The sequence below is a fragment of the Sinocyclocheilus grahami genome, unplaced genomic scaffold, assembly GCF_001515645.1.
Source record: "Sinocyclocheilus grahami isolate Dianchi unplaced genomic scaffold, SAMN03320097.WGS_v1.1 scaffold33.1, whole genome shotgun sequence".
Lineage (NCBI taxonomy): Eukaryota > Metazoa > Chordata > Actinopteri > Cypriniformes > Cyprinidae > Sinocyclocheilus > Sinocyclocheilus grahami.
Genome location: NW_015505212.1, coordinates 2,809,805 through 2,833,983, shown reverse-complemented (window position 1 = coordinate 2,833,983; position 24,179 = coordinate 2,809,805). Strand labels below are relative to the sequence as shown.

The window sequence follows — 24,179 nt, the reverse complement described above, 5'->3', positions numbered from 1 at the left end:
TTAGCAAGGATGCTTTAAATTGATCAAAAATTCATAATGTTACAAAAGATTTCTATTTCAGATAAATGCTGTTCTTCTGAACTTTCTATTCATCAAAGAAACCTGAAAAAATTCTACTCCTTTGTTTTCAACATAATAATAAATGTTTTTGAGCAGCAAATCAGCATATTAGAATGATTTCTGAGGGATCATGTGACTGGTGACTTTAGTAATGATGCTAAAAATTCAGCTTTGAAATCACAGGAATAAAAATCACATTTTAAAATATTTTCTAATAGAAAAGAGTTATTTTAAATAGTAAAAATATTTCAAAATGTTACTGTTTTTGCTGTAGTCTACTTTGGATCAAATAAATGCAGGCTTGGTGAGCAAAAGACTTTTTTAAAAAACATAAAAACTTTTGACTGGTAGTGTATGTCAGCCTATAGTTTGATATAATGTAAACATTAATTTATTTGTGCTGTTTTTTTCTTAAATATTATATAGTTTTATAGGAGGTTTCATAGACTTGGAAAATTCATTTATAGGAACAGACATCTGTTGTGGGTGTTCATATCGATATCAGAATTATATCGTATCGACCGATTTAAAAAAATATATTGAGATATAAATTTTGGCCATATCGTCCAGCCCTATGACTGAGGGAATTCAGCCTCATAATGTAAACAATGAGAAGAAACGTGTGTACTCATGAGAGGCAAACGAATACTAGGTCAGAAATGCCTGTAGTGATGACAAGTCAATAAGATCAACAGCAAGCGGTCAACCACTTTCACACTTGCTTAACATAGACTTCAACTGGAACGCTTACTATTTTTTTCCCACTGCCACTATACTAAAAACACCTTTTTGTTTGCCCTCTACCAGTTCAATCCTGTTTTTTAAAAAAGGTTTGCTCATCCAAAAATTACAATTCCATCATTTACTCACCCTCATGTTGTTCCAAACTTACACGACTTTCTGTCTTCCTTAAAACACAAATGGAGATGTTATGCATGATGACAGCATCAGTCACCCTTTACTTTCTTCGTGTTGGAAAAAACATGAACCAAAAGTGAATGGTGACTTTAGTTATCATCCTGCCTAACATCTCTTTTTGTGTTTTAGGGAAGACAATAGTAAATGATGACAGAATGTTTCATTTGAGTGAGCGGTTCCTTTAAATTGAAGCCGTTTTGTTTACAACCCAAACAAAAACAGCATCTTCTATTGTCATTTCTCTTGTAACAACGTGAAACTTGGCCAGAACCCTTTATGAACATAAAAACTTGTGAAAATAGACGACAGGAGGATGAAAACTCCAAACAAAAGCCCCATCAGTGGCACACTCACCACTCAGGGACCGACACAAACAAGTCTGAAAGTGACTAATACAGAGGGTTTAGACCACGTACTTTTATTCTTCGGGTTCATCGCGTTCGCCAGAAGCTTTTAGACGCGTCTATGTTAATATACCGATCTGTTAAACCGTTTAAAATAAAATGCCCTTTAAGAAAAAGCTGGAAAACAACAGACGGACCGTCTCATGCAGCGTAGCAACGGGAGCTAGTCAGCTAGCAATACTGACACAAACAACTTCATTAGCGCAGAAATACAGTCAGAAACACCCTAAAACATACTCTATCGACTACATGGGAGTGTCGGGTTTTTGCTCACCTGTCTGCGTAAGCGGCGAGCGGTTGTCCTTCAAGAGTGCGCTATCGTTGGAGCGGCGCTGCGGATCCGGTGGACTGACTGACTGGCTCGACCTGGCTGGATTTTCTGGATATCGTTGAGTATCAGTGTGACGCCCCTCGCGTGAGGGCAGTGTGGCCAATCAGAATGCGCGGATAGGTCACGTGATCGAGTTCCAGGATAACGGGTTTGACGGGATTTGTAGTCCGCGGTTGACTTGTTTGTGGGATTCATGTTTTCTGTTCACAGGCGCAGTATATTTATATATATAATGTTATTTTATGTTTAAATATGAACTATTTTAATTACTTATGTTCATTTAGTAAAAAACATTACTCAGAACCTTTAGGATATTGCCATATAAAGATGCAACCAAATATTGATCAGATTAAGAGGGGGCAAATGTAAAAAGTTTACGAATCTATCATTTAACAACCCATGTTGATCGACTGCTATTGTGAATAGACACTGAGTCCCCCAATGCATATAATGATAACAACCATGCTGTCATGGGACTGTGAATGAATTGATTTGAAGGCTATGATTTTGTGCAATCTATTACACAGATTCAAATATTTGCATTACAGAAAGTGGGGATATGCAGTGATATCCCTCCCTATCAGTTATTCAAATATGATATCAATGCTAACAGCTTTAGTTGTGCAATGTTGGAAAGTAGCCTACTTGATTTACAAATGACGTAACCGATGACAAAGATTAAAGAGAAAATTTACCATGATCTTTACAGAGAAATTATACCTAGGCTTTGACCATTATCACTAATCAAGACTTAAGTCTGTATGAAGGCGAGTATGTAGGTTACACCACATTCAGGACATCTAAAATTCATATTTATTCAGTCCAACGAAGCAGGAAAAATGCAAAATGTAAGCGCTGGTTTCGATAGCGGTCTCTGGCTGTATGTGGTTATATGTTTCCTGTTGTGTTTTCGCCTATATGAGCTTTCTGGAGAATTTCCAGTCTAAACCAGCTCAGGTCATGGTCATTTGACCATTCGAATCCAGACAAGTGGAACATAAGCCTCTGTGTTCTGGCCCAACATTAAATGAGGCTGATAACCATCCCCCCAAAAAAAGTCACTCACCTATTTGCAAAACAGATGTTAGAGGAGGGCATGCAGAAAGACCTGTCAATACTTTCATTAAGTATTCATTTAAAACTCTCCCAACCTGCATGCGGTTCACACAGTACAGTTTGTGCCAGTGTCTACTAATTGCATAACAATACCAGTGAGCTGATCTACTAATAATGCGATGGGAACTGTAGACAATTGGCATCAGTGAAACTAGTCCGGATCAGTGAAAAAGAGGGTGTGAACCAAGGAACTGGAATCTGAATTGAGATGTTTGTGTTTGGTTAGGTATAAAGAAAAGCAAGGCCACCCCACCCTGCAACTTCTCCAAAAAAACACAAGTTGAGCAACATAGACCATATTGAAAACAAAGCTGTGATGGATAGACTCAGAGTCTTTACAAAGGCACACACTGTATAAAGGTCCTAGATCACATCACTTTCACAACTTTTAAAACTGATGTTTCATCAGCTGAATAATCAGTATGCTGTTAAATGGCAGTACAATCCATTATCCCTCACAGCCTCATTTTCATTACTGTCAAAGAAATTAAATATGGCACTACTTGAACTAATCACGTGATCACTGCCTATATGAAAAATATCGAGTGAGTGTAAAGGTTACAATATATTTCATTTACAACACATAGATAATGCATGATACCAAAAATGCTTGACCGTATCAATAGAATAGATCATATGAGCAGCATTTTAATGACTTATGCACATATCACATATAACTTTATGCAATCTATAACCCTGGTCATAAATGTGATGAAGTCATTCCACAAAGAAACATGAACAAACACAGAGTGTTAAACAAAAGTAAAGCAGCAAAGTAGGTAATAATAATCACTATTCATATTTTTAATATTACTGGTTTGAATGAGGGGGAATACACACAACAAGCATATGATCACAGGGCAGCAAACAAACTGTGGAGTGACATGTCAAAGAGATTGTAAGTGTTAATGGCATATATGACTGACTGACTGTTATTTACAAGTGTAGTTTTCCTCCAAAACACTCATGAATGAACAAAAGATCTTATTGTCTTGTTCCGCGGCCTGACAGTGGGAGAGTTCGGCTATGATCGCCCCTTCCATCCAGTGGCCAGTAATATCTTCTCTGCTAGCAAATAAATCCCCAGTTAAAAGCTTCTTTATCAAAAAATAGTAATCAGAACAATAGATATTATGTATAAAATGAGAAAGAATTAATAAAAATATAATCTGAACCACTAGTATTTGGTTACAATAATAGTTTTTGCAGTCCTTATGTAGCCTTGATTTTTCCCCCCTATTTTCATTTACCAGACACACATTCATTAACGTGAGGCTTTGAACTGTTTCAACCAACAATGACAAAGACAGTGACAGAACCAACACAATATTCTCTGCTCTAGATTAGATGTAATTCCAAGATATGATGTACGGAAGCCCCTGAAATGCATCAAAGGTTCATTACAGACTTTTGAAAGCCTATACAAAGGATACAAATCAAATGATTTTGGAAGAATAAAAGGAGTTGTGTGTGTGTTAATCCAATTCAGGTAAAAACATTCCTACTCATTCATGGTTTCATCTTTCACACGTCTCTCCAGGTTTATTAGCAGAAATGCTTGTGTGACAGGTAACAGGCAGCATTCTGTTCTTGTCATATCTCAAGGATATTTATGACATCATGGAACACATGTCCAATAATTCCACAATTCTCTGACTCAAGGTTCTTAAGAGCTCTGATATCGGCAAGGTGGAGTGTGTTTGTGGAGGTGAATCAGCGGCGGACCGAAGGTCTGGAAAAGGCGATGGGCGATGAGCCGTTGTTCTCCATCCTCTTTCTGCATTCTCTACCTTTTTAGAGTCTCTGAAGAGTTTGTAGGCTCTTCTTTTTAGAACTAAGCAAAGAGTTTGTGCCTCTCTGGATTCAAACATCAAGAGAACAACAGCTTGAGCCAGAATACATCCCACCGGTGCCTCCTTTTCATCAATGACGTCCAACTTTTGATTCTTGAGTCAGAAAAGGTCATTAAATTACTATCAATGGCACACGTACAATTATTTATATACTTTAATTTGTTGCTATTTAATATATCATTTTACATTTAATTATCTCTAAGTTCCCCCTCTGGGTCCGTTAAGGGTCCCGTTTTTCTCCCGCTAATTGCTCAGTGCCTCTCCAGGGTGTCGGTCCCGTCCCTAGGCTGCTACTTGCACACAAACTGGTCTACGAGCGACGTGCAGCGCTTGCACTTGACGTAGCAGCACCAGTGGAACTTGCAGTGGCAGCGCTCGTGTTTGTAGGTCTTGAACTGGTCATAACCACGACCGCAGCACATGAGCTCGCAGCCGTCCATGCCCTCTGAGGTCTTGTTGCACAGGCGCCCCTGGGTGCCCAGAGAGCCGGTGGTCTCGTTACGCAGGCAGTAGTCTGGGCTGGGGTCGATGTACACCAGGTCCTCACTCGTCGGGGGGTTAAAGCGGTTGTTGACCAGCTCCAGCTTGCCTCGTCGGTTGATGCGCATGGCGGCGCCGCTGTCGTATTTCTCTTTCAGGAACTCTCCCACACGACGGAAGTCAGCCAGCTGGAGCCAACAGGTTTTCAGGCTGCACGAGCCGGAGACTCCGTGACACTTGCATGCAACATTGGCCAGGTTGTACACTGCCTGTGAGTAGAGAACGAATTAGAAGTGTTGATAGAATGTTTCATGACAATATTACTTGAAAACAACAATCAGCAACAGTTGAAGCATCATTTGTTTTCCCAGCATGATCAACACAAAGGCACAAATACCAAAACTTTTCATAACAGGACTAAATAAGCTTTAACAGATTGTTTTTATATTGTAATATTGTTTTAGTTACACAAATAAGCACTAAAGAAATAAATATTGCCCAAATCCTGCCTTTTTATTATTTCAACTTCTTAATCTAGTTATGGTAAAATGATCAAACTGGCTACTGTAGATATTGTCTAAACTGTAAGAAAGCTAGTTTGGAAGTATCAGTAGGAAAAGGCAAAAAATTATAAACTAGTCAATAATATTTTGCAATATATGTCATAATTCCCACCAAAACAATTGTTGATGAATTTATGTCTCTTGTTTCCAGTGTAATTTTTTTTCTTTGCAAAGAAAACTTAAAAACTATATGAAAATAAGGGGGAACATTTTTGATGTATGAAATAATGAACATTATGATAAATAATATTTTTGTAAACATTTTAAAATAAATATTAAACAAGAAAAATAGAAATGTAAACTTAAATACATATTTTTAAAAGTAGATGAGTGAGAAATAAATAATAAATATTTGTAATAAACAAAACATTAATAAACGTAAATTTACACACACACACATATATATATATATATAGGACAGTGAGAGAAACTGTGAATAATTAGAGTTGAGCTATTACTTTTACTTTTTTACATGATTGGAAGCAATCATCTGGAACAACCAAGCAACTACATAGCTTTATTGCTATTGTTGGCAACCACAATTTTTTTTGTGTTTTTTTAATTTAATGAAATAATTTTCTTTAGGTAGCACAACAGTAGTACTATAAACAGCTGCAAACTAAATCTTGATGGAACAACGGTGCCCTCTAGAGGCTAAATTTGTTCAATGCACCAGTCCGTTTGAACCTGGTGGGGCTTCCTGAGGCCTTTGAGTTTACGGTCCCTTTACAAACAGAGAGCCGCAGTGAGAGCATTTGGAGAACAATGGGATGAATAGTCATTCTGTTCTAGAACACACAGAGAGCCCCGAGACTACTGACAGCAGACTTCCTGCTGATTAAATTCAATGAAACCCCCAGCTGAATCAATAAAGAAGCGCTCGACATATTGTCGTACTAAACTAACGGCGTTCGTCCCTTTCCTTTTTAATGATTTAACATGTAACATTAACAGACTATTACTTTTCATTAACCGCCCACAACGGGGTGTACCGAATGTGTCGCATCTCACCGACAAACACAGAAACAAGCAAATGAGTACAACGTCTGGGCTCAATCAAGTTTGGGTGGCCAGCGTGGCTATTTCCGCCCTGGCTTGTGACGTGTCTTGTTTGCTGTGTCTTTTGTGTCTGTTTAGTGTCCCGAACGAGGGAACACTGTTTCTCTGTCATTTTCTGTTTCTCTGTCATTTAAGCCCAGGCAGTGCTCCTCCCTTTAACACCTCACGTGAGAACATTTAACGGTCGTCTCTTGAGGATGTGCTGCCCTGCCACGACTCTTCAACCCCCCTCCGCTGGCAGCTGTTTAAGCCCCCTCAATTTTACCTGCTCGCACACAGACATTAAGGGGAGTTCCAACACCTTTCAAGTCTCTGTCATCACCAGCCCTACCTGCATACCTGTCTGCAATCCAAAACAACACACACACACATTCCCACATCACGCAAGCCATTCTCGGCTTTTTACAATCTTGCGTGTCAAGCGGCAGTTCTGCTACCTCATCCAAATGATTTCACACAAAAGAGTTTTTGAGCATTTCTATGCAACATGTGCGCCCAACTGAAACTGTGTTCACATAAAAGCTGCCATTTCGCTCTTTTATTCATCCTCACTTTCATCTATCTCCTTTTCGTGCCCCCCCTTTTCTCTCTTTATTCTCTTTTTGCCCCAAGTGACCAAGGTGTGATGGATAGACAGGCTCTTCGGTGCGTGGAAGGGACACACATGCGGTGCTGTGCACAATGGAGCACGCTCAGACAGGGTCAGGGTCGGCTGCTGGGCGGGGTCGGGGCGGAGTGTGGAGACGGCAAACAACCATCCCTGGAGGTGTAGAGATAAGAGATGCGGGACGGGAAAAAGAATCTAAAGTAAACCAACAGAAATCTCTCTGAGCTATGCTAAGAAAATGTAGCAGTTTTCAAGGCCACAACAATGTATCTGTGGTAATGAGATGTTGCAATACTGTCCTCAGAGGTAAAAATTATTAATAATTTACCATTTAATTATCAAGCAAATTTTACTTATTTGCTTATTAATTTTACTTTAACTTTTTTATGTTTATCCATTAATTTATAGTCTTTACACTATAAAAAAGTAGGATTTACTCAGTAATTGCTAGAACATTTCACAAATAATTGAATTCAACGTGAAATTTTTAAGTAGAAAGACTGAAATAAAACTTTCTAGTAAAACACCCAATTATCCCTGTTTTATGTATAACTTTGAAAAAATAAACTATCATTCTTTTACAGTTATTAAGCATAATTTTGTTATGATTTGTTTACAATGTACATAACTGGTGTTTGCTGTTGCTAGTTGATTATTTTTTATTTTAGTTTAGTTTAGTTTAAATTTCAGCTTCTTAAACAGTCTTGAAGAAGTTCCCATGTATGCAGGACACTTGTTAGCTGCTTTTCCTTCACTATTCAGTCTAAACTCATCTGTTTTTGTGTAGTTTTGTAAATAACTTCATTTTATTCCAATCCTATTTGTCAGCAAACCAATTTCAGTCACTTAATAATATGTTTTCAGATCATAAGTTTAATAAGATCATAAGAAACATCACTCTAGACTGGTTGCATAGGTAAAAAACAAGAGAAGAATATGGTACATCTTCATTTAGATAGCTAAGTAAACATGCGTGTCTGTGAATACAAAAGCATTCAAACATTAGTAATGCAGATAAATTCACTGAATGAGGGAGACCGAAAGCCTTACCAGTGTATTAAAATGCGTTACGCCTACATGTGTGTGTGAGTGAGTAATAAATTGCTTTAGATTAAGGCGTGTGTGTGTTTATCTCCGTTGCAGTTGATTTAGAATGAAAGACACACAGAAGCAGGTGATCTTTATAAAGGGTGTAGGCCTCCTCTCTGGGTACAGTCTGGGTCACAGGCCTTTGTGACCCACAGGGCTGGAACCACACGCACCATCTTTCACTATACCCTTCCATCCCCCCACCTGCCCCGACTCCACACCGAGGCGCATCCGATACGCTTCTGTCGCCTCCACAAAAGCCCACCAAGACTAAGCCTTTCCAAGCAAGACAAATCTCCGGCAAACAGGCCCTGCAGAAAGGGAACGCCAGGGAGGCGGGAATCTCGAGGGTCACACCACACCTTCAAATCCACCTCCACCAAAAAAGCAGGTGCCAATAACTCAAAAAAGAACAGAAAGGATTCATTTGAGGGTGGTCGAGATATAATCTCGCCCTCATTCATGTACAGAACCCATCCAGATCTTGACCTCCTCACCTCTGGGAACCTCCAGGAGAAAAGCCAGGGATCATCTCATAACTCCAGAAAAGAGGCCCTCTCTTCTGTAAACACTTTAAATACACTCATCTTCTCTAAGACAAACATATGCGGCTGAGCTCTGCGCACGACAAGCACCCACATCGGCAGGCAAATGGACTTTTTACGAGGCCGCTTCGTTTTAAAAGCACTCAAATAACTGAGGGGAAAGAGGATGGGACTGGGGTGGTATAACAAAGCATGGGACTCGCAAAGGAATGGAGGAACGCATTCCAGCTTGATGGCGTGTTTTGGCAGGATGTGGTGACATTCTGCAGTGCGTTCTATGAGAGGGTTTTATGCCCACCTGAACGTGGCAGGGGGGCCAGAGTTTGTTGGAGCCAGACACACACACTCACATAGTTGGAAATGCTCCAATAATCCCTCCACCAAATAGCTGTTCTATAAAACAGCGAGAAGTCGTTCAACAAGAAAATGTGCAGTGTCAGAGTGTTCCTGACTAAACATATTTACCACACATCACCTTATAAAAAAAAACACACACACACACACAAAAAAAAATTTGTTCTGGCATTGACTACTCCATTAAATTAATCAAAGGAAGATTGGATGGCAATCTGAGCTACATGCTGAATGACTGAAACATGGAATGGTTTAGCAGTCCCATCATCCCTGGTGGCGCTTTGACTTCCTGACCCCCAGCAGACTCCAAGGGTGCTAGCCTTTGCATGGGCGCCATTTGGTCACTTCCATTAAATTAGCTCTCTCCCTAGCCTGTAATCTATATGAAGAGATGCCACAGACTACAGTTATTTTTATATAAACCCAAAGTTAAAGTCTTGATGACTGACTAATCATCCAACAACCGACTAATCAGGTAAACAAGCTTTTTTCCAGATGTGTGCATGCTGCTAGACAGCCAGTTTTACTTACATCTAAGCCTTTTATCCAAAGCAACTTTTATCAGTTTGCATTCTTTGGGAAACAAAACATTGAAATTGTTGGGGGAAAAAAACAACTTGAAATTTATCAACTTTAAAACACGGCGAGACGGATGTCTTCGGCCATTGCATCATTTCTCACGCTGTTTTTGAGTGTCCTGCCACAAGGATTACGTTTTTAAGATCTATTTCCATCAAGATAAAAATGTGCCTTCAGAACCCTCCATTCATTTCCATTCTGTTACACTTGGTCTAGCTGATTTTGTCTTATGAAAAGTAACACATCTAATCAGAGTCAGGTGAATCAAGCAGCTTTTTGTAGGTCAACAATCTTAATGAATTTGATGAGATTTGAGGAAATCTCATAAAATTCCCAATCGCATGGATTCCTATTAAACTGCCTGGATTTAACCTGCGAAAACTCACCAAACAATGGCAAATGTGAATGGATCTTAACTATAAAGGGCTTCCTTAAGACAAATTAACTAACTAGTTGTTCAGGCAAATCACTGACCAGTCAGCTGTGAAAATATGTTACTGCACATCCCCTAAAAGTTCAATATAATTACTACAGGCCACACACTAACCCTTAAAAATGATGAATCATTTTACCTTTGAGAACATCTGCAAAGGAAAATTTTGTCAGATTTAGCTAACTTCTAACAGTAATTACAATTGTGGAGCCAAAGCATTGCTAAGCAAACACATTCACTCAACAACAGAGGAGGATGAGGTAACTGTGTTTGTTATTGTGTTTGTGGTGATCTGCAGGAGACATAAGGGCTGCCTTCGGTTTATTCACACACAAACATATCTAAAGCTGTGTTTATCCGTTTAAGTGTACATCTGGGCTCTTATTTCTCAATATCACAATAGAGGTTGCAAAAGTTGTGATTCATTCCCTACACACTGAAGAAACACACCTTAACCAAACCAATGCACTGTAGACTCTTGCACAAAATTAAATTAGGTGGATCATGGTTGATTTAATGCCCACAGATATACTGTGGAGATGCTTGTTTACTATCCAATCATTTCCATCTATCAGTAGATCATTGACTGACGTGTGTGTTTATTTCCTCACCATTCTCCCGGCTTCATTGTTCTGTAGGTTCATAAGCGTGCGTGCATGTTCGACAGATCCACGCGGGTAGTTTTTCTCTCGTTCACGGGCGTCAACAAACTCCCGCGCGAAACGGTAGCCATAGTTGACATTGTCCCCACAGCCGCCCCATAGCCAGTCTCTCGGGAGGTCTTTGGGACGAGCCGCTCGGCTGCAGCCGCAGGTGGAAAGCTCACCCTCACGGCACGCCCGACTCACTGCATTCACAACACCCGCTGCGCTGATGGCGTAAGTAAAAGCTGTTTCTCTGCTGCCTGCAGAAGACACACACACAAACACATAATTAGGACACAGACAACATTCCACCGGCTGCAAATCACTTTCTTAAATCATCCACAAATCTTCAGTATACTATTTTTCTTGATTATTCACTTAGGAAGTAAGGCAAAGAGTAAAACAACTCGTTTCCAGAACCCCACAGATGGTAACAATCTTTTTGGTAAGCCCTGCAGTGAGAGATAAGATTATCAGAAACGTGTGCATGTACATAGACAGCACTGATTCATTGTTCCATTGTTATATACAGTATATCTCAATGGATATACACTGAAATGCACGCGAAAAAAAGAACTGACAGGTTTTCCAGTGTTGGTACACTTGATATGAGGCATATGATAACCCACAAAGCTTTCCTGCCAAAGAGGCGCTAGGTTTATAAAAATGTGTGCTCTTTTTCGCATCTGTTGTGCATGTGTTACCTGATTTTTTCCTCCATCTATTAAGCCATCTGGAATGCAGATTTCACATACCTCAACAGCACAGGCAATACAGTTAATAGCGTTTAACGTTTAAAAGCTGTTTAAACATGTTAAAAAGTGCTGGTACAAAGATATTTAGAGATAAGCACTTTGTATCAATGCTCAGCGACACAGTAATTATGAGAGGAATTTTGTCAAACAAAACGGTTTTTTTAACGCCAGGCCCTGAGAACTCCTTTTTAATGATCCGGCCTTCCTCAATGCATTAATGAAAGTGAACTTGCCCCTGACTGGACGGACCACAAGTAACTGTTTTGTGTATTAAAAAGCACAAAAATATACGACAGGAGCATGAAGCTTATAATGTTAATGATTCTCTCCACACTTGTCAATTTTACAATAACTGATTTTATGGGTCAGAGTTTCAACTCTATTTTTAATATGTAAAAATATAGATCAAATTACTTATTTTTATAGCTATACTGTAGAGTAAAGTTTAGATAGATAGATAGATAGATAGAAAATTCGTTGCCGGTTTCACAGCATCAAACACACAAAGCGGCGCGTGTAAACGGGTGTGTACCTGCATTCCAGAGATGCGCCTATTGAATTTGGAGGGGGGGCATGAGAGGGGGCATGTCGCGTCTTACACCTTGTTTCACTGCTGAGCGGAACTAACACTCAATTGTGGCAAAGAGCGCCGTTTTCTGTGAGACATCGACACGCAAACGAGCATGCATTCGATTTAAGTAGCCTATACACGCTGCTTACAGGCTATGAAAGACTGACACTATCTAGGGAATCTTTCTTCATTTAAATATACTGTATAAAAGATCTGAACGAATGCAAACATGCATGCATAGACTAATATAGAGCACCCATTATTTTAAATAAACAATGTTATATGAAAATCACAAAACTGATGTCAAGAGCACAGCGCTTACATCTCACGCGGAGCTGTTCAGTGCATGCTGAGCACGCACCATTAACACTTTACATGTAGACTACCACAACTAAACAAAACAGTACATTTATCAAAAAAGTTTGGAAAAGTATGCATTTATATGCGTTATTTATTTTTAATGCATTTTAAAATTGCCCAGTTGCTCCATAAAAAGTTGCAAACAAAGTACCATAATAGGCCTACTGGCCTATTGTTCCATTTAAACTAAAAATACTTGTGAATCAATAAGTTGGCTGAAAATGAAAAAGAGTCTTTATTTTTTATAAATGTGACTACTGCTATGTTCACATGAATTGTGATCATGATTCATATGACAAAGCAGTCTTAAAAAAAACATTAAAAGACACACAATAATAGACCCTTAAACAATATATCTACCAAATATGGCAGATGTACATATATGTTTTATAAATTATTTTTATGCAGCTTTGAGACAGATATCATCTTTCAGATAGGCAAACTAGAATTAAACAGCCGGTAATGTGACTATTTACATCAGCCACATGAAATCAAGAACTTAATTAATAGTTGACAACTCTGAACAAAATACATTAACTATTTGTAGGCCCATCTAATTCAAAATTACACTGTGGTCTGAAATATCAAAGCAGGCACGCATTCAAAAGCTGCATGCTTTATTGTTGTGCAATTAATCAATTTATATGCTTGTTTTGAGTGCATATACATTGTAAGCATCATCACAGTGACTCACCTATCTGCATGACTCGGCCGAACACGGATGTGTTGTCCACCGTGCTACAGTTCCATCGCCTCTGCTTGAACTGATACTGACACTCCTTGATGCCCGTCTTTGCGCCCTCTCCGATATAAACCATATGGTCCTGATAGAGTTGGCAGAGCTTCCTCTGACCCTGAGACAGGCCCGTCAGTTGGCTGCACAGAGGCTGTGCCCCAATGATGTACATCTCCGGTCTCTGGATGGGGTTCATGGCTAATGACCTTAGAAAGTAAGACCAAAGCACCGACCATCAGCCAAAAACAGTGTATACTTGAATATGCACAACTAACCTACAGCGTACATGACACACAGTCATTATTTATAGTGTAAAACTTCTTTAGGCTATATTTATGTGGAGTCTGCTGTGTTTTTTTTTTTGGAGAACGCAATAAAATATAGTAGCAAGAATCGTTTTGTCACTAAGTCAAACTCTAAACCTGTTATTCACTGCAATAATCATGAACCAGTTTAATTTCAAGCAAATTCATTGTTTGTGACATTAAGTTAAAGATTGCATGGCATAAATGGTGTCCGTAACCTATTATCAAATTGAAAACTGTTGGAAAAACCTGTTGTCCTCAGGACATGTTGCCTTGAATGCCCTTATATACAAACAGTTTGACCATTTGTTGCTCAAGGTAAATATTGTGACAAAGCCCCCACATTTGTTCTCAGCTAATAGTTTTCTTATGCATTGTTTCATCCTTCACAAACACGTTTAACTCGATATGATATTCTTTAGAAATATAGATATGTTACTCAGATTAGTTTGCAAATAGAGCTGATCTTACCACCATGAGGTGGCGACCACCAGCAGCCGAGAGTTGCAGACGATGAGGGTCACTGCCAAAAGTAGGTGTCCTTGGTTCATTCTCACATCCATCCTTTCTCGTCCAAGAAATGGAAACGTGAAGAGCCTCCTCTGGGGAAACATTTAGGAAATTATAGTAATCCACTTGGAGGAGCTGCTTCCTTTAGTAACTTAAAAAAGAAGTACAGTGCCTCTGAATCCCCTCAATTTCGCCCCAGCTCAGTTTTAAACACCAGCTGTGAGTAAAACACCTAGGTGACCTGAGGCACTAACGGAGTCTGACATCTGTTAAGAATGTTCTTTTCAAACTCCGCTTCATAAAACAGAACGAAAGTGGATGTCGGTGCGTAATGGATATAAGCGGCACATGGATGGAAGTTAAAACGAACGAAGAAAAAGACATAAGTGCAACTATGTGGTGATAGTCCAAATGCTCTCCCCCTCTGTCTCTGCCGGTTCTCTCGATATGAACTAACACCGCTGCGCTCCGATGGCACAACATAACCCTCCTTCCTTCTGCTCGCACTTCTCCGCACCCCCTTCGTTTTGACGCGGATACAATGGAGAGGAGGAGGAGCGCGAGGGGAGCCGAGGAACTGCTGAGGAATTTGGGGAGGCCAAACAACACAAGAGGGCAGCAGATGAGAATCCGATTCGTAGCAGAGCTTTGATTCTCCGGTGCGCAAGAGCGCGTTTTGCACTCATGGTAAATTACGACATAGCGCATGTATTAAGAGGAGCTTGAGATACTCGCGGAGCATTTCTATGAAAATCAAAAAGTCAAAAGTTCACAGAGGGAGATGGAATAAAAGAGTTAAAGGCTTGGAAAATATCATTCTTCCATCAAAGTTCACATGCGTATAATCTCCATTCTTTTTAGCTCTATAGTTTACCGCAATAAATCCGAACAAAGGGGAAACAAAAAAATCCCGGTTTGACATGAGGAATAAAAGCCACGCATGTGATCTTTGACAGTTCAACTCCTGCTACCCTCTAAATCACTTTGCACATAAAAGTCGCAGTTGCATTGAACGCACTTGGGGCATGAGATATCCACTCACACTTCAGGAACCAAGACTTAAACCGTGCTATAATGTGGGGAAAGTTTTATCATCACACCCTTTTTAGACGAATTTACAGCTGATAACCAACATTGCAGACATAAACAGCCACATTGCACCCTATCCTTCAGAAGTGCGGTGTAAGGAATGCAAATACAATGAGTGTTTTACAGCTCCAGACTCTTGGAAAGGTTTGAATGTAGAGAGCCCTGTGCCATTCCAGCATCACCCCCACACCTCTCTTTTGAGTGCCGTCCTACAGACATGTCAGAATTGGTGTGAGAGACGCCACTCAATTTCCGAGCAGTCTGTGCATGATAAAGGGCCTCTCCGGACCCTTTCATCTCCTCTAATCCACACGCCCAACCATCACCTTTACGCCTCCCATCGCAGACCTGGGCTCGTCTCCATGTCCCTCCCTCACTCTGGAACCCTGACGCACAGTGAGCAATAAACTCTAATTATTTTACTTTGCACTATGCGGAGTTTATAATTACTGTATCGTTACTGTACTCATGTGGTTTCTTCAGTTTTTATGAATGCAATATCAAAATCAATGTGTATAAGAATTTCAAATACTAGGATTTATTGGACAATGATTAGGAAAATTGTATCAAAAAAATCAAATGTCTAATAGATTGGCTTATTTTTAAGCATGATGTGGTTAGTGGTTAATTTGAGTTCACATTCATTAGTAGTAAATGCTGTTTGCTCCTCCTGGTGCACTGATTAAGTAATTACAACAAACTGAGAATCTAAAATAAAAATAAAATAATATAAAATAAACCATACTGTAATCTTTATTACACCGACCAAAATGTACTGTACTGTTTAAAAATAAGTTCACAAACTCTTAAAAAAATAAAGGTTCCAAAAAGGGGGTTTTAACAGCAATGCCATAGAAGAACCATATTTGGTTCCCCAAAGAACCTTTCTGTGAACAGATTTTTTTTAAAATTCCTAGTGTGAAGAATATAAAAAAAAAATCTAAAGAACCTTTTTCACTATAAAGAACCTTTTGTGGAATGGAAAGATTTCCGGATGTTAAAGGTTCTTCACAGATGCCAATAAAGAACCTTTCTTTTTAAGGGTTTATGAAACTAAAGGCCAAAAATAGACCTAATATATTTAACTAATGAAAACTGGATTGAATTCTTAAAATAATTATATTCTGTAAGCTATCACGTTAATTGTTAATCAGAAAACACAAAATAAAATTACATTGCAATTGACTAAATAAACTAAAAGATTTTCTCAAGTCATTTTGAATTAAAAAAACAACAACTACCAAATGTGTAACAACAATAACAACTATTATTATTATTTATTTAAAAACAGTCCATTTCTATTGCACACTTTGCATTCACAATTGAAAGTCCTGACTCTGTTACTGCATCTTATCACATGGTGGTGCACTTTAGCAAGAAATGAACAGAGACAGTAAAACGAGCAATTACATTTTCTCACGAGGTCTATGCAATCGCAGCGCAACCCTTCGCAATGCTAGTGTAATACATGACTGATGCCTCATGCTTATCAGTATGTATTAAGCTCTTTCTTTGTAGGTGCTAAGAAAAAAATGCTTACAAATTTTTACTCAAGTCTTGTGAGGTCTTTTGAATTAAGAGCCACTTCTATCCTCTCCAGGAGGTCACCTCAGACTGTGACCAATAAAACCTGTAAAAGCAGCTGAGTCTTATAGATAAGTGTGTTTACATATATCACATATGCATTGCTTATACATTACTCACTCAGCCTGAAACTTGTGCAAATGATACACATTTCAATGTGACCTTAAATGGGCACGTTCTCTCTCTGTCGGTCTATTCTATGCCATCTGTGCCGCTGCCAGCTATGGTTGGTAAATGATGACATCACTGGCACGCATGAATAGAATCCGAGCATCCAGCTTCTGCTGGGTTTCAGAATCTGGATGCTGACTTCATTCAGGCTTTGCAGATTTGTACCGACTTATATCAGCAGAGTGGTTGCCAGTGCTGGCAGATCGGTTAGACAATGAAAATTCTGTCGACGTTTACTCACACTCTTGTCATCCTAACCCGTATTATTTAAGACAAAACAAGATGTTTAACAGAATGTTAGCGCTGCTCCTTTCCATACAATGAAAATGGACCATCAAGCTCCAATGATAACAAAATTACCATAAAGCATCATTAAAGTAGATTTTTGTGCTATTTTCCAAGTTTTCAAAAGTATTTTAAAAATATGCACTATTAAAAATAAAGGTTCCAATACAGGATTTTTGTTGCAATGCCACAGAAGAACCACTCTTGATCCCTAAAGAACTTTTCAGTTCTTAAAAGAACAATTTTTTTTCTTAATGTAAAGAACATTTACATAATCTAAAGAAACATTTTCCACTATAAAGAACCTTTTGTCGAATGGAATGGCTCCATGGCTGATAAAGTTCTTCATTGAACCACAGGAACATTTATTTTTAAGAGTGTATGAGGAGAAGACCAAATTTTTGAACAAATTTGACCACATTATTGAGCATTGAGAGCTCATTTTGGTTTTGTTCCTCACACAAAGCTATCGTATCACATCGTCTATATTGCAAATAACCCTTTTCTACTATAAATAACCTTCTGTTGAATGGAAAGTTTCCATGGATGTTAAAGGTTCTTAATGAAACCATAGATGCCAGAAAAAAACAAACCGTCCTTTTTAAGACTATTTGAGGAGAAGACCAAATTTTTGAGCAAATTTAACCACACAATTGACCAAATAAGCTTTGAGGGTGATTTTGTTGCCAATGAATACCAATACAGGATCTTTATTTTTAAAGAGTGTATGAGAAGACGAAATTTTTGACCAAATACGACCACATTATTGCCCAAATGTGCACATTCAAACTGCACAAATAAGCTTTGAGAGTTCATTTTGGGTTTGTTTCGCACACAAAGCTATGGTATGACTCCATCTGCTATTGTTAAAGAGCCTAGTCACCATTCACTTTCAATGAAATAGCAGGGTGAACATTCTGCTTTACGTCTCCTGTTGTGTCCCACAGAAGAATGACACAAGCTTAAGTAAATGCTGACAGAATTATCATTTTTGGTGAACCATCCCTTCAAGGTCTGGTTCTGATTTTGAGCGATTATGTAAACAGCTCAGTGTCTGACACAGAACAAGAAAGAAACAGAGGTGAGAGAAGACAAGGAAAACACTGGAGCTGAGCAGACGGTGTGTTTATGTGTGTGTGTGTGTGAGAGAGTGTGTGTGTGTGTGTGTGTGTGAGTGTGTGTGTGTGTGTGTGTGTGTGTGAATGTGTGAGTGAGTGAGCAAAGATGAAGACAACCTGGCTAAATCTCAGGAGAGCTCTTGAACTCTGTGATGATCCTCCAGTTACACAACTGTGCTCTGGCGCCAGCGAGAGAGAGACAGAGAGACTGAAAGAGAAAAGATGCCACCCATACCAAAGATCCCGACTAGAATAAAAACAGCCACTAATCAAAACAATCTGCCCAGTGCCTCAGTCTCTGTGCATGCAGAGAAAAATGAAGACACGGAATAAAGAGTGAAAGCTCTTAATCACACGGCATCAAACAGACATATGCGAAGCAGCTTTCTGGCTGTGAATTCACAGCACTTATAATAACCAAAGTGTTCACAAGTCTGTAAAACTCGCTGCTTCCCCGTTGAGTCACACGTACTGTAAATGCCCCCCCTCTTCATCACATAGATCACCATGTGGTTTGGGGTACAGTGGAAATGACAGGGAGGGGGCTCTACACGTGCTGGGGGTGGGGTTAACCAGTCCAGCTGTGTTTCCCAGGGTGCTTTGCGGCAGCCGCTGGGAGATCAATGGTGAGGCAAGCCTGACAGATCTGTGTGCTGAGGTGTCTGAGCGAGCAACCTGCTGTATATCATTAAAACTGCAACGTCTCTCCATAATGCTGCCTGTGACTAACCCAGATAGCAGGCAGACTCCCAAATCAAAGACATGTGGGCTGCACACACACACACACACACACACACACAATGCCTCTCACTGCTCATGCTCTCTTTTACTGTCAACTCCATCACTCCCAACCCACGTAGCTCATTTTCACTCCAAGACATTTTCCTGACGTTCCCACTGCACGCTCTTGAAATTCCATCATTTTCCCTCTTCTTTCTCCTTTAGCCCGTTCCACAATCTTTCTGTCTCCTTTCTGCCCTTCACCTCTCGCCTTCCACTTCCTTTGCTCTGTGTATCGTCTCTCCCACAGCTTGTTTTACTTCACTTCTGCCATTTTGCATTTATTTCCTTTTCCTACACCTGCTTCTCAGATGTTTCATGCCCCTGTTCCTCCTCCTGTTGCGCTCCCTCTCCTGTTATTCATTCACTCTATTCCAGCCGTTCCCTCACACTCTGTTTCTTTCTCTTCCTGTAACTCCACTTAGGACTCTGTTATGTACGGTGTAAAATAAACATATAAAAAAAGGGAAAAAATTATAAGAAAGGAATATATATATATATATATATATATATTTCTCAGAACTTTTCCCAAGACCACAGTTTGAAACACACTGCATTATATGATGCATTATGTACTACTGCATATTTTAACACAACAATTTTCCCTCTAGAATGTTCATTTTTATCAGCAAGACAGAGCCTATGTCAAATTAGAATGATATTATTTTTACTTGTAATAATCCAATCAGATTTTTAAAAGCTCTGGTGACACAGCTATATGAACGCCTACTAGTGACAAACATTACAGCAACTTGGTGATGTAAGAATGAGGCATTGAACGTTCTATATATATCTATATATTTTTTCTGTCTATTTTATATATTATTTAATTATTATTTAATTATATTTAATATATTATTTTCATATTTATTATTTATTACTATTTAGATTATATTTCATTTAATCTTTATTAATATTTTATTTTAATTTTAATCATACTTTTCCTCATATTTTTATTAATATGTTTCTATATCCATACTTTTATATTCAAAACATTAATTTCATAACATTATTTTTTCTAAATATATTAATCTGCCTCAGTAAAGGCACGTTTTAAGGGCAAATAAGCTGCTTCAGATGCAGCTTCTGTGCCACATTTTCCTCTCTAAAGCTGGAAGATGACTCATGCACGCTGCTCTCGTTGTGAAAGTGAACCCATGTCTCTCTCTCTCCTCCGAGCCCATATGGCTTTCTGCACTGACTGCTCAGGAAACCAGACACAGGCCAAACTGGCCACACATCAGTCACTCTCTCTCTTCTATGACGCACGCGGCCCCTCTCACTCTCTCCTTCCTCCTTCCTCTCTGTCAATTTGTTCCCAGTAAGAAGTCTGATAGGACTTGGTGTAGTGTGGCGAGCCAGCAGGGATCCTGCTATAAAAGCACAGGGGCTGTTAGAGCTACTTTATTCCCTAATAAATAGATGGACACAGCAGTCAGGGGCCTGTAGCTGTTGGAGAGACCATGTGCCTGCCAGGTTCCTGACGGGATGGTGGGAGTGGGAGAGGGCGCCCTGACAGCCGCTCCTCACCCGGGACGGGTCTAGGGTAAGTCCCCCCAGGGCGGTGATGGAGTGATGGTACTGGAGGAGTTTGGGTCATATTCTTGTTCTTTCAGCAAACACAAACTGAAATAAGCATCAAATGCTTTTACATAAATAACTGATTATAAAAAACCTGACAATGGAAAAACATGTTTATGTGATATTTTAAAAAATAAACTTTTAAGATAAAAAAATACTATAAAAAATCAGCTCTTCAAAAAACACTTTAAGGGTTTAGATGCAAATCAATAATAAAAAACAACTCTGTTTTTGCATCAGTTATTATATAGCAACAATTTATGGAAGTCTGTTTCCACCATGAAAAAAAAAGAATAAAAAAAGGTAACTGCAACTTTATTTCACAATTATGACTTTTTTTCTTGCATTTCTGAGTTTATATGTCAAAATACTGACCTTTTGTTCTTGCAATTATAAGAAGAAAATCATAATTGTGAGACATAATGCAATCGTGAGATGTAAACTCCGAATTCAGAGGAAAACGTCAGAACTGTGAGATGTAAACTCAGAATTCTGTGAAAGTCAAAGTTTCTAGATATAAACTATAAAATATAAACACGAAATTGCAAGGAAAAAAGTCAGAATTCCGAGTATATAGTTCACTTATATTTCACATATCTCAATTCTGTGTTTCTAAGAAACAAAGTCTAAACTGTGAGATAAACTCAGAATTGCAAGAGAAAAATAACCTTTTTACCTTGCAATTACCTTTTTTTTTTAAATTCTGTGGCGGAAACAGGCTTACATAACAATGAATATTCATGGTTTACAATGAATAAGCTAAGACCTATGTATGTAATGGGCAAAAATCTAACTGTGATCGAGTTCTGCTTACACCCTTTATGACCTTTCCCTCATGAAAGCACACATTTTTAGGCATGTACATGACCTTACATGCTGTCAGCTTATTAAGCATAATCAGTGCAACATCATGCATGTCAGCGCACTCACTGATCGCTGATCAAAAATCAGCTCATTAAAAACCCACGTTTTACAGGTTTACATGCAAAGTAATAAAACAACATCACAAGAAAACCATGTTTACATTAGATACATTTGAAAATGACTGGGTATTTCTTTCCATTAGAATATAAAATACATAGTCAGATTGAATACAGTGACCAAATGTGGTCTTTGCATCCAAAGCAAAAATCCAGTTTGGTTTTGCGTAAACCGCTTATGACGTTTTCCTGATAAATTCTCACAAGCATGGCTTAGCATGCCTTACTAAGGCACAATCGATTAAATTGCGTAAACAAACATACTCACTGATGATCTACATCCATCTTTGATCAAAACAGCAAGATTACACTAGAGGTTTTACCATATTAAGTACTACTAAAAAAACATGTTACATCCCATATCTAATCATAAGATTGCTTGTGAGAGATATGTGATTCAGGACTGTGATTCAAGTGACTGCACCCACAGTCCTGCTTACTCATTACTGTGCTTTTGAGCAACGCACTTAACCCCAGGATCCAACAGTCACAATTAGAATATTGTCAGATGCATTGGGTGAAAAGGCATTGATTAAATGGTAAAAAGCTTGCCAACTAAAAGGCTTGATCCTGTTTTTGGGGTCAAACAAGTCAATGGATGCACTCTGCTCATCTGACACTGGATGAATCGGTCTCGAGTCTGAGTATACAGACCAGTTTCGTATATGATGCTGCTTTCTTCATCTCCTTTTCTTTCGCTCTATGTCTCTCACTCTTATCTGAGTAGAGTATAGGGGAGCTCATTCTCTCCTCAGGCAGCCTAGAGGCCGCTGCCAGCCTGGGCACAGTGCCCACTTCAGTCCTGGCACAATGACAGGCCGCTGGCTGCCAGTCCTCCTGTGCTGCCCTAGAGAGTCCGATCCTCCTCCTCTCCTCCCTTTCCCCAGCCACTAACTCATAAAGATAGTGAAAAAGATAACTGATATAATAGTTATTCAACTGATTTAAGTTGCAAGATGTAGATGAATATTTTCTTGTATGGTTTTATTTATTTATTTTTATATTCGTATTTACTATGTAAATAAATAAATACAAGAAAAATCTAGGGTGACGTCCTCTTTTCCTGGACATGTCCTGGCTGGGATTTCTAAATTGCCTAAAATGTCTGGGTTTTGGCTTTTTTTCCCTATTGACATGTTCTCCAAAGTCCTCATATATTACATGTATGCATATTTCCAATGCTTTGGCTGTTCTCTGTAGATCCCACCTTCTCGCACACCACCATTGGTCAATTATGCACAATGCCTGCTCGCTTGGTCAAACTACTTTTCAGTCTTTACCTTCAGCATGTATGCAAACAATAGGAAAACAAAGCAAATAGCTGGACATTTTATGTAATTTAGAAATCCCGTGCAGGAACCCTAGTTAATCAAACTTACGCCAAAAAAGCGGTTTTGTGAACAGATAGATGGAGGTACAGAAATGCTCTGCAGCACTGCTTATACATGAGCACACATGCCGAGGGAGAGGAAAGAGGACAAGTCCTCAAACGTGACCACACATATAAACACGCTGGCTTGAAGCAGGCAGCTGGAGGGTGGAGAGGTCGGAGTCTCCACAGTCTCGGCCTGATTAAAACTCCCAGCACTGCCTCTCACTCCCCCTGGATTGATTAACCTGACCTGTATCGGATCAACCCCTTGGGACGCAAGCGCAGCCCACTTTCCTGAAGTGGATGAGAGGAACAGCAACAGGGTGGGAGGGGGCAAGAGAGGTGGAAAGGAGAGACACAGAATGGGAGATGGGCAAAAATGGAACATGCAGGAAGAGAAGGAGAACAAACCAGACCAGACTTGAAGGTCAGCACATCAGCGGCGGACTAATCCCTGCTTTCAAGTTCTGTGTTTCCAGCCCTAAATGTTTAAAACTTCTGTTTCCTCTATCAAACACAATACACCTTCTTGTAATGTTTAATTCAAATGCAAACAATGCATTTCTGCGAGAATGTATCAATTATTTAGGTTTTCATTATTGTTATTATGAGGGCAGCACAGCTGCTCGGTGCGCTGTCAGCAGACGGCTGTCTCTGAGTCCCAGCACTGAGACAAACAGCTTGGCTTTCTCCACAATCAACACTCTCTAAAAGAGATACTCTCTGACAGCTATGGCGAGATGAACCAAAAATAAACAGGAATAAACGCACACAGATATGCAGTCTTGCAAAAGTATTCTTCACTAATGATGTAAATTACAAACCCATTTTTTCTCTGTTGATATTCTTATTTCAAAGCCTGAAACAAAAATTATACAAATATTTAATATTAATTCTGATCAAATAATTATAACATTTCTAAAATAATTTAGAAAAAATTATTTTAT

The 24,179-nt window shown here is 39.1% G+C and overlaps 1 protein-coding gene across 2 annotated transcripts in view; it reads right to left on the bottom strand.

The window, feature by feature from the left end:
• Window positions 1-4,064: 4,064 nt before the first annotated feature.
• The window catches only part of LOC107580320 (protein Wnt-5b), a 79,215-nt gene continuing 59,100 nt past the window's right edge, over window positions 4,065-24,179 (bottom strand). For both annotated transcript variants that reach the window (XM_016266050.1, XM_016266044.1), the window contains exons 2-5: window positions 14,234-14,364; window positions 13,416-13,663; window positions 11,003-11,295; window positions 4,065-5,431 (exon numbers count right to left, since the gene is read on the bottom strand). In XM_016266050.1, coding sequence (XP_016121536.1) covers window positions 4,973-5,431; window positions 11,003-11,295; window positions 13,416-13,663; window positions 14,234-14,325 — 1,092 coding nt within the window. In that variant the 5' untranslated portion in view covers window positions 14,326-14,364 and the 3' untranslated portion in view covers window positions 4,065-4,972. The remainder of the gene's footprint in view (window positions 5,432-11,002; window positions 11,296-13,415; window positions 13,664-14,233; window positions 14,365-24,179) is intronic.